Source organism: Ochotona curzoniae, unplaced genomic scaffold (assembly GCF_017591425.1).
Source record: "Ochotona curzoniae isolate NIBS_2020 unplaced genomic scaffold, NIBS_Ocur_1.0 contig_2754, whole genome shotgun sequence".
NCBI classification, from domain to species: Eukaryota; Metazoa; Chordata; class Mammalia; order Lagomorpha; family Ochotonidae; genus Ochotona; species Ochotona curzoniae.
The window spans coordinates 14,113,821-14,129,406 of NW_024465582.1; the positions used below are offsets into that span (position 1 = coordinate 14,113,821).

At 42.6% G+C, this 15,586-nt stretch overlaps 1 protein-coding gene across 6 annotated transcripts in view; it reads right to left on the minus strand.

Annotated features, from left to right (window-relative positions):
- Positions 1-15,586, minus strand: part of MTMR12 (myotubularin related protein 12) — a 69,225-nt gene that overhangs the window by 13,909 nt on the left and 39,730 nt on the right. For 4 of the 6 annotated variants that reach the window (XM_040977433.1, XM_040977432.1, XM_040977436.1 and 1 more), the window contains exons 7-12: positions 14,731-14,860; positions 10,587-10,662; positions 5,754-5,860; positions 4,993-5,117; positions 1,508-1,586; positions 128-198 (exon numbers count right to left, since the gene is read on the minus strand). In XM_040977433.1, the coding sequence (XP_040833367.1) occupies positions 128-198; positions 1,508-1,586; positions 4,993-5,117; positions 5,754-5,860; positions 10,587-10,662; positions 14,731-14,860 (588 nt within the window). The remainder of the gene's footprint in view (positions 1-127; positions 199-1,507; positions 1,587-4,992; positions 5,118-5,753; positions 5,861-10,586; positions 10,663-14,730; positions 14,861-15,586) is intronic. The other 2 variants (XM_040977435.1, XM_040977434.1) reach the window with 1 other exon arrangement.

Sequence of the window (15,586 nt, forward strand, 5' to 3'; positions counted from 1 at the left end):
AGATGGAGGATCTGTCTCTGTGTCTCTGCTCTCTCTGTAAATCTGTCTTTCCAGTAAAAATAAACATATTTTTAAAAGTATGTTTTTAAAAAGTACACAATCATCCTTTACACTTTAAATATATTACCTAAAAGAAGAACGTTCATATTTTGTGCTTCCAGATATTCTGTAATCTCTATTGCTTTTTTCAGGCAACGTCTAAAAAGGAGAAAGATAACCATAGGTTTTCATCTAGGTACCACAAACAATAAGATTGGAGATATTCTGACTGATCTTTGGTTTTCTACCTGATCTATAACACATGTCAAAAACATCAGAAAAAGAAACCAATTACCACTTACAGCATTCATATGCCAGAAGACACTCATCTGCAGATGGAACAATTTCAAAAGGAAATCTCGGAATTGATGTACAAATGCTGCTAGGCTATTTCCAAACTAGAAATTCTTGTTGGAAATTCCTACCTGTGTCTGATGGTGAATCCTAACAAGACATAGAAACACTACACCCGGTAATATGAAACAGCCAACTGCCCCAGGTAACTGCTGCACAGGGGTGAATTTATCAGGGTGGCAAAAAAGACTGAGTCTGTTCAGAAATCCTTTGTCTTCCTCTAAAGATGGCTTTGTTCCCAGTTTACTAAGAGGGATGGCAACCTAGGCTGTCTTCCCTCTGCTACCACGCCTGCCCAAACCAGTAACTCACCCCCAACACTCAGACACTTTGTTTGGTTATGGATGCTTGCCCTTATGCGCGCACCCTACAAAAAGAAGGGTTCTTTGGCAACATTTGGCACTGCCTGAAATCATATATTCAAACTCTGGGGGCACTCAGGACAGGCTCCTGAGAGTATAGTTGTAAGGCGTCCGGAGGGCTTGGGCTTCTCGCAGCACAACACATCCAGCACTCTGCATGGTGAGACCTACGCCAGGCAGACAGAAGCTTCTCCTCTTTCCTCAGATGGAGACAAGGGCCATGGCCATCCTCGCATTCTAGGCATCTGCTCTATCCACTAGTGACAATGGAGCAGAGCTGTTTCTCACAGTGAATGGTACAAGCAACGGAACTGACACCTCAAGTTAGCTCCAAAATCAAAAGGATTCACTTAAGTCATGATTTTAAAGCTTTTCATAAGCATATAAGATAAAAATGCAAAAAAGCATTCAGTGAAAGGCCAGGATCTCTGCCACTCTCCTCTGGTGTCTGCCAAGGCTGGTCCTAGTGCCTGAACAGTAATTTTGGACTGCCTATGCCATTCTCTGGTTTTCCAATGCTTCATCTACAAACTGTATTTCCTTTCAAGCAGGTAGCAGGACTGTAAATTCCCAAATACCAAAAAAAAAAAAAAAAAAAAAAAAAGAAAATGCAAAACCCAGTCAAGCTTTGAACAGTACACGGAGCTAAGGATATTTCATGTGTAACAGCAAACACATTAGTCTTCTATCAACTCTATTTTCTTGAATTAGACAATTTAAAAATTCATGAGCAAAACAATAGCTTAAAATACCTGATTATGTCAAACCAGCTGCTACTTTCCAACAGAGAAAACCACTTTATATCAGTGTCCCAAAATTCAGTGCTGTTATCTGAAAAAAGGAAGGCAAAGCAAAGAGGTAAGGGAAGGTTACCTGTCATTGCTCCCATCAAGGCCACCCCCAAATCTGTGCTGCTCACCGGATTAATGGTCTTAGACTCAAAGTACAGATTTTACGCACAGGGCTGTCTATCTCAGTAAATGGAATTTCCAAACTTCGGTCAATTGGTTTCTTTTTTTTTTTAAGATTTATTTTTATTATTTTTTTATTGGAAAGGCGGATATACAGAGAGGAGAGACAGAGAGGAAGATCTTCCGTCCGATGATTCACTCCACAAGTGAGCGCAATGGCCGATGCTATGCCGATCTGAAGCCAGGAGCCTCTTCCGGGTCTCCCACTCGGGTGCAGGGTCCCAAAGCTTTGGGCCGTCCTCGACTGCTTTCCCGGGCCACAGGCAGGGAGCTGGAAGGGAAGCGGGGCTGCCGGGATAGAACCGGCACCCATATGGGATCCTGGGCGTGCAAGGCGAGGACCTTAACCACTGCGTCACTGCACCGGGCCCGGTCAATTGGTTTCTAAACTCTAGCCTTATAGAAGAAGCATGTGATGGTCTAAAAGAGGTCTTTGGCTGAAAGAAGAGGTGCCTACACAAGGGCTGGGGTTGTGGGACGGCAGGTAAAGCCACTACCTGCCATGTCACTATTCCATCTCTTCAACTTTTTCAAGTACAGAAAATTAATCTTGGGTCTGGTACAATGGCTCGATGGCTAAATTCTCATCTTGTAACTGGGATCCAAAATGGGCACTAGTTCATGTCCTATTTGGGAAGTGAACCAGTCAATGGAAGATCTTTGTCTCTCTGTAAATCTGACCTGTCATTCTAATAAAAAAATAAATAGACATTTTGTAAAAATTAAAATATATATACTAATTTTTTTTAAAGATTTGTTGGAAAGTCAGACTTGCAGAAAGAAGGAGAAACAGAGAAAGATCTAGGCCAGCAGAAGATGTCAAGTGCTTTGTATCTTGTTCCTGGGCTGTAAATGTACTAAGCTGGATTTACTCAACCAATAATACAACCTAGAAAGATTTTCTCAACCCTGGAGCAACAAAGCCAATGACTTCTCTGAACTATCAAAACTACTCAGGTAACACCCTCAGAACACTCTTCCCCACATCAAATGACTGTCCCTATCCCTGGGTGCTGATGAAGTTTGACAGCAAGGAGTGGCCCCCTCCACTTCCCTCTTTACGGACACAGGAGGAAAAAAATGGAAACATTTGCCCAACCTCCATACCTCAACCCTCCACACTCTAACTGCACGCCTACATGGGCTTGCATTCTTACCTACCATGTAACCAATAATAAAAATATTATGGACCCAGCATGGTGGCCTAGTGGCTAAGGTCCTCGCCTTGCATGCACTGGGATCCCGTATGGTTGCTGGTTCTAATCCTGGAATCCCTGCTTCCCACCCATCTCTCTGCTTGTGGCCTGGGAAAACAGTCGAGGACGGCCCAAAGCCTTGAGGACCCTGAACCCGCATGGGAGACCCAGAAGAAGCTCATGGCTCCTGGTTTCGGATCGGCTCAGTTCTGGCTATTGCGGCCACTTAGGGAGTGAATCAATGGATGGAAGATCTTCCTCTCTGTATCTCCTTATCTCTGTAAATCTGCCTTTCCAATAAAAATAAATAAATTTTTAAAAAAATTTTTTGAAGACAAGTTTCTTTTGGTACAAAGAAAGCTTGAAATCCATGAAGTTTATTTGTATTATGCATTTTCCATGAATTTGTTTGAAGATGACAAATGTCACCTAAATGCTAAAACAACTAAGAGTTCATCAGGCTAAAGTTAGGACAGCTTATTGGCCTAGGGGTTAGAACACCATTTAAGACACCCATGTCCTTACTCAATGCAGATTCTAGGAGGCAGCAATAATGGAGTCAAGTAATTTGGTTTCTACCCTTAATATGAGAGAGCTGGATAGAGTTACTAGCTCCTGGCTTTATCCTCAGTTGGGGTCAGTGCCCACAGTTGGGGAGTACACTAGCGAACAGGAGCTTCTACTTGCTGGCTCTCTGTCTGCCTCTCAATTAAATAAATAAACTGAAATGTTAAAAAAAAAAATTAGTAGGGGCTGTGTATGCTAAGCCTGTCTGCAGCACTAACAACTCAAATGGATGCTGGCTTAAGTTCCAGCTGTTCCACTTCTGATCCAGCTTCCTGCTAATGGCCTGGGAAAGCAGTGGAGGATGATCTAAGCATAGTCCTTGCACCCACATGAGAGACTGGGAAGAAGCTCCTGGCTTCAGAGCAGCCCAACTCCAGCAAATGCAGCATCTGGGGAATGAACCAGCAGATGGAAGATTCTGTGTGTCTCTCCTTCTCTCTGTTTAACTCGGCTTTTCAAATAAAAAATAAATTTTAAAATTAAAAAAAAAAATCAAATTAAAGAGGCTGGCATTGTGGGGCCAGCTTGTGTCCTAGCTGCTTAATTTTTGATCCAACTCTGTGCTTATGGCCTAAGAAAGCAGCAGAGCAGGGCTCAACCTTGGAACCCTGCATCCAAGTGGGAGACCTAGAAGGAGCTCCTGGCTTTGGATGAGCTCAACTCTGGGCATTGTGGCTATATGGGGAGGGGTCAAGCAGATGAAAAATATCTGTGTTTTTTTTTCTCTCTCTGTAAATCTACTGATTGGAAAGGCTTTCGGCCATCCTCTACTATTTCCCCCGGCCACAAGCAGACAAGCAGGATGGGAAATGGAACTACCACCTATGATGCTGGGGAACCCCATATGAGCACAATTTGAGGTCCTGGTTGCTCCAATTCTGATTCAGCTCCTTGCTAATGCACCTGGGGGGGTAGGGGTGGGGGCAGCAGAGGATGACCCACGCGCTTGGGACCCACGTCACCTCCAGGGGAGACCTGGATTAAGTTCCTGGCTTCAGTGTGGCCCAGCCACAGCCACTGGAAGATATTTCTCTGTAGTTCTACTTTCCCAATAAATACAATATTTTTAAAAACCATTTCTGGAATGGAGAGACTCTACAGGTGATTGAGCATTATTAAACGAAAACCAAGTTTAAACTGATACTAGTAGACAGCCTGGGCAGGGAAATGGGGCAGTTGGACAAGACATATTTCATAATCTAGTTTGTACATTTCATTTAGCTTGTAGGAAACTGTTTATGCCCAGCTGAGAGGACAAGCATGGTAACTGCACTTTGGGAAGGAAGTCCACTGATTCAAAAAAAAAACAGCTCATACTACTTACAAAAGACTGCACGTCAATGACCATAGGCTCACACATTTTTACAGGAAGAAGTGATTTCAGGGCTGGCAACATCTGCACAGTACCATAAGGAGTCCAGGGAAAAGGCACTGACTTGCACCTGATCCATGTGGCATGTCTTTCCCTGTCTGACAGAAAGTTTTGCTCAGCATTCTTCTCACCTATGAGAAACAGCTGCTTAAATTTAGAGTATGCCGCCTGGATTTCCTGAAGGGGTAGGAAGTTGTTAGATAGGTCCTCAGTTTTAACAATTTCATAGGGTGGCCTGTGGATGGTCTTGTAAATCCTAGGTATGAAAAATTAACACAAGATTAGGAAGGCAAACCTGAATTCAGCATAGTTTATTTTTTCCTCAGAATTCCTGCACATTGCAGTATCGAGAGCTCTGTGGGCAGCCCCGGTGCAACTCTTCCCTTGGTGATAACTGCAGCAGGTTGCTGTCCCCAGTCCACCCACCCAGGAACAGAGGCTCACACAGTAGAACCAGCAGGCCCAAGACTGTCAAGCTCAAAAAACTGATGGAGACATGACTGGGACCAAGACAAATTCAACCCCAAAGTTTTTACTCCCTTTTTAAATTTATCCGACCTGCATGTTTTGCTATTTATTTTGAAAAATTTCAAACATTTGGAGAAGTGGCATTTACCATGACATTGATTTGTCAGCTGTGAAATAACAGCTGTTATGGCACCTCTCTGCTAAACATGTTAGTATGTACGGCTAAACATTTTGCATTGACATTCTTCATAATTTGCTATACTGACCATTCTCAAAGTAATTAAAACAACCATTTGTGAGTTGTATTCCCCCAGCATTAAACTATTACCAAGTAAACAGATGGACAAAGCACTAAAAACTGTTCTTTGCACCTTAGAAAACAGGCACTGAATTAAACAAGAACAAAACGTAAACTGGAACTGACCCATCCAAGAAGCTCTTCTGGATTTGTAAAATGCCATCATCCTGTTCTTTGGGCAGTGCTGACATCTTCAAAAGGGAACTTCCATTGTGGCAGGACCAACACCATATCTGCAGGGGGGAATACAGGGTGGTGAGGCACAGTCCAATAGGGCACAGGAAAGCTTACCACTTAAATTAACACAGGGAAATTTATAGCTTCAGTACAAAGTGGCTGGATATATCCATGCTTATTAAGCCAGGGTATATTAAATAACAATGAATGAAAAAAAAAAACTTACTCTTTTTTTTTTTTTTTAAAGCAAAACAAAACAGGACTTGTTTAGGATCTAACATATTTTGACATGATTTTAGTGCTGGTAATATAGATGATGATAACATTTTTATTACTAGGATAATAGATATCATTGGAGTACAGCTTACAGTGTGCCAGGCATTTCATGTGAACTGACTCACTTAATTTTCCTGGTCATTCTCTCTGATACTTATAGTAACATCATTCACAATTAAGTTTAAAGAGACTGCAGGGCTTTCCTAAACTGTGGGGAAAATAGCACCAAGGGCTTTGCTCTACTTAGATGACAAAGAGGGTAGCTATTCAATCAGAGCAAAGGAGACGGCTTGCACAGCAATGCACTGAACTGGGCTGAGAGGGCAAGAAGATGACCAAGAGACTAGGTCTACCTTTGAAGTCTATACTTTGGAAAGGGAAATAAGCTTCCAAATAGAACAAAGTAGGACAGGGCAGGCAAGAAGACTAGATGGTTTCAAGAACAATAAAGGGAGGGCAAAAGGACAAAGAAGATAAAAAACGGGACCAAGAGTGACATTTTAAGATAAATAGGATGGGCCCGGAGGCGTAACCTAGCGGCTAAAGACCTCGCCTTAAACGCACCGAGATCCCATATGGGTGCCAGTTCTAATCCTGGCGCTCCCATCCAGCTCCCTGCTTGTGGCCTGGGAAAGCAGTCGAGGACGGCCCAAAGCCTTGGGACACATAAGGATACTGTGACAAAGCTCATGGAATTAAAACATTAGGCATCCCATAGCAAAGCACCAGATCCAGTGCCAGCTGTTCGCTTCTGGTTCAGCTCCCTACCAATGAGCAGCACAAGATAGTCAAGTCTATGAGCTTTTGCTGCCTCTATGTGGGAGACCCAGATGGAATTCTTGGCTACTCGCTTTGGCTTGTCCAAACTCTAGCCATTTCAGGAGTGAAACAGTGGAGAAAAGATCAATCAATCAATCTACAACTGCCTTTTAGACAGATAATCTAAAGAAAAAAAACAGGCTTATTTTGGCACAAAGAATTTTGAAATCCATGCAAAGATTTTTTCATAATCCTAATATCCACAGATTTTTAAAGATTCTTTATAGTTAAACAACTCATCTTTGTTTCTCTAGAGAATATCTTCAGCTCTAAATTCTGCTGATTCTAGATCCCATAATTTTCATTTCTCTAAAGCACTAACTTTCAAAATATGTGTACACCAAAGGTCTGAAAACCTGTGGGGTGGTCTGAGAGGCCACCAATCTTCCCAATCACACTGACATATAATCCTATAGCTTGTCCTCTCTACTGCGCTGATGTCATCACTGACTGCATCTCCATCAATCATGAAGGGGCCACACAACTGCTGATGGTCACTGTGTCTCCTGCCACCACACTAACAAGAAAAATCTGTCTCACTTGAGAATGTCCTTAATGAAGGATCAAGACATTACTGTGGGCCAGGCATGGTGGTTCAATGGCTAAATCCTCACCTTGCAAGCACTGGGATCCCACATGGGCTCTGGTTCATGATTCAGCTCCCTACTTCCATCTGGCTCCCTGCTTACGACCCTGCACTTGCATGGGAGACCCAGAAGTCATTCCTGGCTTCTGGCTTCATATCGGCTCAGCTTCGGCTCTTGCAGCCATTTGGAGAGTGAACCAGTGGACAGAAAAGCTCTCTCTGTCTCTCGTTCTCTCTGCAAATCTGACTTTCCAATAAAAATAAATAAATCTAAAGAATTATTAATTGACCATTAAGCATTTTTTAAACATTCTGAGTGACAGAATGGGAGGTAAGTGCCAAAGAACAATGTTTCCAGAAGAATCACTTACTTAATTCAGCTAGAGATGAACAAATTGCCTTTTTCACAGAATTAAAAATCTGGCACACAAACTATGGGCATTCAGACTTTGCTGCTTTATTACTGGGCAAACATTCAAATGTGAAGTCAGTTTTTTACTTTATGAAAAACAATCAACTTCTTAAATGTTAATATTTGAGCTTAAAGTAAAAATCAGCATTTAAGAGCCCTGTGCAATAACCTAGTGGCTAAATCCTTGCCTTACATCCATGGGATCCCATATGGGCACCAGTTTCCATCCTGGCTGCTCTACTTCCCATGCCTCAATCTGCTTGTGCCCTGAGAGGGCAGTGGAGGATAGCCCAGAGCCTCGGGACCCTGCATCCACACGGGAAACTCAGAAGTTGTTTCTGGCTCCTGACTTTGGATTGGCTCAGCTCTGGGCATTGTGTCCACTTAAGCAGTGAACCAGTGAATGGATCTTTCGCTTTGTAAATCTAACTTTCCAATAAAAAATGAAAAAATAAATCTTTTTTTAAAAAAATCCAGCATTAAAAAAAAATCAGTAAATCACTTTAGTGGGGTAGATTCCCAATATTTATGTTTTAAATTATTTTTGATTTATTATTTAAAAGGCAGAGAAAGCGGAGAAGAGACAGAATGAGAAAGAAAGATCTTTTATCTGCTGGTTCACTGGTAAATGGCAGCAAGAGCCAGCATCGTGCTGGTCCAAAACCAGCAGCCAGGAGCTTTTTCAGGTTTCCCACATGGGTGCAAGGATCCATGCACTGGGGCCTCTGCTGCTGCTTTCCCCAGGCCATCAGCAGGGAGCTGGATCAGAAGCAGAGACGTCAGAATTCAGTATCCATTTGGATGCTGACGTCACAGGTGGAGGCTCAGCTTGCTAGGCCATCACATTGGTCCCCAAGATTCCTAACCTTTAAAGACACTGATGTTGAAATGGTGGCATTAATAGATGTGACTTTTTAAAAATATGAAATAATATAATATAATGTAACAGCATAATGGAAGTGTCAATATTTAGAAGATCCGCATAACCCTATGAGCCAATATTTCCCAGATTGTAGTGGATAATAGTATAAAATCAAGCATGCTTTAAAATCCATTCAGAGCACAAGATAAGAGCAATGGTTTCTAACACAACAAAGAATAAAAAGCTGATTATGCTTTCCAATTCATACTGCAACTAACCTTTGTGAATTTTTAAAAAAAGATCTGTTTATTTTAATTGGAGAGCCAGGTATACAGAGTGAAGGAGATACAGAGTGAATGATCTTCCGTCTGCTGGCTCACTCCCCAAGTGACTGCAATAGCTGGAGCTGAGCTCATTTGAAGTCAGCAGTGTCCCACATGGGTGCAGGGTTCCAAGGCCCTGGGCCATCCTCTATTGCTTTCCCAGGCCACAAGCAGGAAGCTGGATGGGAAGTGGAGCAGCTGGAACACAAACTGGCACCCATATGTGATCCTAGTGGCTGCAAGGTGAGGACTTTAGCCACTAGGCTATGGCGCCAGGCCCATGTGGAAGAACCCGAGTGGAAGAACCAACTGGAGTTCACACTCCTAAGTCTGGCCTGGCCTAGGCCTGGCTGTTACGGGCACAGGGTAAGTCAACCAGTGGATGGAAAACCTCTCTCTGCCAGTCTCTGTTCCAAATGAAATGAAAACAGTGTTTTCAACAATAGAAATGTTATTTGTGCTAACATGTTATGCTAAATGAATATTTAAAATTTTTCCAGTTGAATTTTTAATATGGCAAATACCAATAGAAACAAACCATATAAACAAAAACTCTCAGCCCTTGAGTTACTTCTAGGAGTGTAAAGAGTCTTGAGACCAGAAAGTCTGAGAACAGTTGCTCTAAATCAAAGAACACTAACTGGTGGGACATGAGCCAATTCTGGCCTAAAGCTGTTTTTTAGAACATTTGAATCATTTGCTTATTTTTAGAGATCAAGAAAACTCACACAATAATTTATATCTGGTTTCTTAAAAAAAAAAACAAACGACATCTGGCAACATTCAGCTCTCAACCGTACTTTGCACCAAGCAGTTGACAGTGAAGAGCTGCTGCCCTCGCCGTGCAGGGTCCCTGGCTCGCGGCGAGGGGCGCGCTCCTTCCCTGCTCGCCTCCCATGGACTCCTCTGCTAAAGCACCTTTCTCACCACCTTGCTGACCGTCTGAGGATGACCCTTTCGGTGCAGCAGCTGTGTGCATGGCACGGCACTGACTTACAATTCTCCTCCCTTACTGAACTCCCTCCAGGCTTGGCAATCCTCAACCACTAATTAGAAACTGGAGTGACTGCCAGAGTCCTGCTTTCTTTGATCAGTGACGCTCTGAATATGGCTCTCACCCCATTCTAGTCTGTGAAAACTAAGACACACTCCATGCTGTCTCTGGGAAAAATAACAACCATCCTGCCTATGCAAAGATTTCTAGTGTAAGCAAAAGAATCTTAAATCCTACTACCCTTAGAGTGGTCAGCCCAGGTTCAGTATGATTTAGGTGCTAAAGCAGAGCATCCTCTTAAAGTTATTTAAATATTTCTGTTGAACACTCAAGTGCATTTGTGGAAACTTCAGAACTCTGTCCCAAGGAGCCTCATGTTTAACAGACTTCTCTAGGGAGTCCCTATGATATTTTTGGATCACCCTTGGACTGAAGACAAACTCTCTAGTCCCAAAGCCAAGAGCTTTCAGTAAGATCACACTGCTAGGATGACACTCCAGACGCACTTACTGGTATGCCACGACCCTGAAAGCGCCGCACATTCTCTTCAGGAAGCGGGGTGGGGACAACGAAGTATGCTGGCAACCTAGAAGAAAGAGATGTCATCAAATTTCAGAACTAGACTGAAATTTCGAAAAATATGAAAGCTCAAACCAATGAAGGCAAGGAAGCTAAGCAGAACCATTTAAGTCACGAGAAAGACCGTATTTTCCTGCTAAGAAGAACTTAGATCAACTGCTTTTTGTGGTGTAAATGCCAAATCAGTCTGGGATCTGAGCTCTTCTATCTTTGCTCTGCCAGTGTTTCTGCACAACCTTAGATAAGTTACTTTACTTCTCTAGCTCTATATCCTTTTACATAAAGTGAGGGAACTGGGAAAGGCAATGCTTAAAATATATGAATTCCAAAATTGTAAGTGATCTTTCCTTAACATAAGCATCTGTGTGACTTTCAGTTAAGTACGAAAATCACGAATTACGGTGACTGCTGCCTAAACATTTTATTAAGTGTTCTGGCAACATACAGTTAAGTGCTATGAGCCAGACACTGCTCCAATTACTTAGCATGATCACTGTTCTAATTACTTAACAGAAATTATTTGCTTTATCCTCCCAACAACTTTCTGAGGGCACTATTATTATTTCCTTTACACAGATTAAGAAACAGACTCACTAATGCTAAGGTTCTTCACAGATTACAAAATTGTAAGTACATGCTCATGCTGTGGTCTGAACCCAAGCAATAGTACTTCTATTTCTGTCAGTTAGCAATTTAGTCTCTAAAATAGCAAACCTGCTAAGCAGGAGGACATGAAAAAGTTGGATTTTCAGAATTTGGAGATCAAAGACACCACCTTATAGTCAATCCCTAAATGTGTGTTTCTGTGAATAAGAGACCAAAGTTCTATCACTATGGAGTATAAACACCTTTCCCTCAAAGAGCCTGAAACAAAGCTTCACATGAAACACGCTACTCGTGGAATTACTTTGGAAAATAAACAAAGGCATGTGTATGCACACTGCACGTTTGGTGTATATCTAAGTGTCAGGTCAGCAGAGAGGTTTTCTGAGTTAAAGAGACTGGAACTTAAATGGGATGAAACTGGTAGATCCAATAAATTCATAGAGGAGAGAATAACAGATAAACATTATCTTGGACGTATGGTAAACTAACAAATAGCCTCAATAAATTTCAAAATACGATGCTAAAAGAAAATCAAACAATTTAAGAAACCTTTCAATCAACTACCTTTCAATTCAAATCAAGATTTGAATCCCACTGAATCATCCTTAAACAGACTCAAAAGACGAAGAGAAGCTTTTTAATAAAGCTTTAATGAAGACTGGGGAAAATTTGAATCTAACTGGAAAGTGAGATATACAGAGAGGAGAGACAGGAAGATCTTCTGTCCGCTAAATCACTCCCCAGGTAGCTAAAACAACCGGAGGTGCACCAATCCAAAGCCATGAGCCAGGAGCCTCCTCTGGGTCTCCCACATGGGTGCAGGATCCCAAGGCCTTGGGCCATCCTCGACTGCATTCCCAGGCCTCAGGCAGAGAGCTGGATAGGAAGTGGGGCCATTGGGATTAGAATCAGTACCCATATATATTCCAGTGCATGCAAGGCAAGGACTTTAGCCGCTAAGCTACAGTGCCAGGACCCTGTAGCAGGATATTTTTAAAAAGGATGTTGGGAATAGGCCAACAGAGTGCAGGGCAGGTGGAGTAGGCGTGGGGACTCAGGCATATAACTGGGTCTCGGGTCGGTTGGACCACAGGGCTCCAGGCCAGCACACCATCCCATCAGAAGACCAGGCTGGGGAACCCATGTGACTGTGGAAGCTGTAGATTGTTCAGGGAATGTGGAAGCACCAAGGGAGTACACTGCACGAGAGGAATATCTTCTGGGGGACTTTCACCAACAAGGCCACTGCATCTGCAGGTAAGCAAGGGGGCTGAGACCAAGTGGTTTGGAGAAGGGAAGCTGGAGGATCCGACTGTTGGCAGAGGATGAAGGATAGAACAAATTGGACAACTCTCCTGGCCAAGCTCTGACAGCAACTCTGGGGGAGTGGATACTCTAAGGTGGACTATGCCAGCCAATGGACCTTGGAGGGATTTCTTCAACCTTGGAGTAATAAAATTAACAGTATCTCAGAACTACTGAAACCACTTAAGTAGTACCTCAGAACATGCTCCACACTGGGGACCCTATGAGGACATCAAATGGCCATTCCATATCCCCAGTTACTGATGCAATTAGGCTGGTGGGAGCAGCCATATACCCTTCTCCTCTCTCTCCCCCCAAGAAAGAGGAAGAAAAAAAAACCTGGAAGCAATTGTCTCATCCACTTTCTCCCAGTCCTCAACCCTTCAGTGGTCCGCATGGGCATACATCCATCTCAATTACATAAACATCATCAAAAATAAATCTATTTTAAAAATTCTGGAAATATAAATGTTTTATATCAACAGGAACATCTCACTGCAAACTGTTAGCAACTGCAATAGGAGATGACCCCTTTCTGAGTGGCAGCGGCTCTTCCCATCTAGCCTCATCCCCCGGAAAAAAGGAGGGCATGGGGTGACAGTTCTGGGAGGGCATGGGGTGACAGTTCTGGGAGAGCATGGGGTGACAGTGAGGTTCTGGGAAGAACTGAGGCCCTGCCGACCTTCTCAACTGTCCTCACAGCTTATTCTGGGATGGACTGAGAAGTGTTCCTGTAATTATCTGAGATTGATCAAAATTAAAACTGACCTGCTGCTGAACAGGCCTATTAAAATCATGAATACAAAAAGCTCTATAAAAATACATTTTGTGAAGCTTTAACAGGCTTTAAGGAGTCTGTTCCCAAATGATAAGATTTCTGTTTCTAAAACAGATTATGCAGACTGCTGCTTTAAAAATGTACATCAGCTCTGCTCAAACGTGCCCACACGCTGTCCCAGCAGTCAGGGGCTGACTCTTTGGAAAGCTGCCACGCCCCTCACCATTCGATGGTCCCCTCTGCTCCCTGACCTCAGCCAATGTTACTCCTCCCCCTGCTTGTTCCCTGCAGCCACTGCTCCCCCTCAAGACTCTGCCACCCCTGTTCCCTCAGCCTAGCAAGTTCGCTGTCAGGAACCCTTCACTGCTCATCCCTTCACCGCTTTCAGAGCTTTGCTTGATGCCACTTACCCCAGACCTTCCTGAGCAAGCCTGCCACCATCACCTCCACACTCCATTGCCTAATCTATTTTCCTCCATGGCACTTGTCTTATAATCTAATTTACTTCTTTATCATCTCATCACCTTTCTGTCACAGAATGGCAGCTCTGGAGGACAGAGGTGTTCAGGTCCTCCATTGGCTATTTACAGCAGGCGGGTTGGAAGGGATTCAAATAATTTACTGAACGATTAAACAAAGTACTAAAGGAAGAAAATACACAACATAAACTCAGAAATTGCTCTGCAAGCTTTACACTTGGATTTTGGATACAGTAAAGGGAACAGCAAAAAGATATATACTCATTTTTTGAGTTAAGTATTTCTCTAAAAAGCTAGTATTGCTACTGGGAACAGAACTCAAGTACTGCTAATGGGGATATGAACTAGTGTGGTTCCTGAAGAAAGCAGCAGGGCAGTTCCTCAAAAAGTTAAATGTAAAGTTACTAAATGATCTGGAAATGCTACTCTTAGGTATGCATCCAAGAAAAATAAAAACAAATACCCAAACAACAGGTGAATAATTGTTGTAGTCATATTATTCAGAGGGCCAAATCATAAAAACAATTCAAATATTTATGAACTAGTGAACAGACAGAGGTAATATATATCATTACCACCAAACAACAAAGAATAAAATCCAAGCGCATTACACTGAAACACTACACAAGTCTAAGAAGTTAGTTCTACCAGACCACAAAGCTTAAGATTCGTGTCTAGAACAGGCAAAATAAAAGAAAGTAGACTGAGGTTACCTATGACTGAGGAAGGGTGATATGTACAAGAAAAAAAGGGAATGACTGATAATGAGTGTGCCGTTTCTTTTGGAAATGATGAAAATACTGTAGAGTTGACTGTGGTGACAGCTATGCAATTTGTAAATATACTAAAAACACTGCATGCTTCCACCTCACGAACTGCATGCTACATACCCAGCATTACGGCTTACCTGTCACAGATTTTGTAGCCTTCGTTGACACTCACTGCTTTATACTTCACATTGCCCTTGGTCCGCTCCAATTCCCAGCACCAGTCCTTCAGTGTGTCAAACATTACTGTATGGTTCTTCGGACTGGCGGCTATCAAAAAGGAGAGGAAGGGGAGAGAAAGACAGTCTCTTCAAGAAGCACTGATATTTCAATTAGGCAAAAGCACATCCTTGGGCCCTAACTTCCTCCACTAAGCACATTTTGAGTCAAGCAAAATGAATTCACCTATTACTCCTAAGCTTGTTCTTTTTTTTTGTCATTCATCCAAATTAAGACGAGGCTTCTGTCTTTATATTGCAGAAAAGCAGTTGTTCTTGTTCCATTCCCTGCAGAAGTAATTTACAGCTCTATTTTCAGTCATCAGACTAGGAGATAACTTATGTAACACAAAGACACTATGTGAAGCAGAGCTTGGTGCAAATGCTAATATAATGCAACATTTTTAGCCCTATCAGTAAGTGCAAAAAATAACAAACTGATTTTAACAGAATGTCAAATTATTGAATGTAAATCCTCATTTAGTTGGAATAAAATTGTCTCATGTGACACCTGGTTACCAAAGGCAAAAAGCACATCAGAGAGCAATGGTGACGGTTGGCACCTGCCAGCCAAGGCTACCGAATGTAGACATGTACTTCTGCACCTAACTACCCACAAGGATGAAATTCCCAGGAGTACTGTTTTGTGCGCATGCATGTGTGTGTGGTTTTTGCTTTGTTTTGTTTTTAATTTACGAGGCAGAGAAACCCAGAGAGACCCAGCCTCTTCTCAGTGGATCATTTCCCAATTGTCTGCAATGGGACTGAGCAGCAGTTA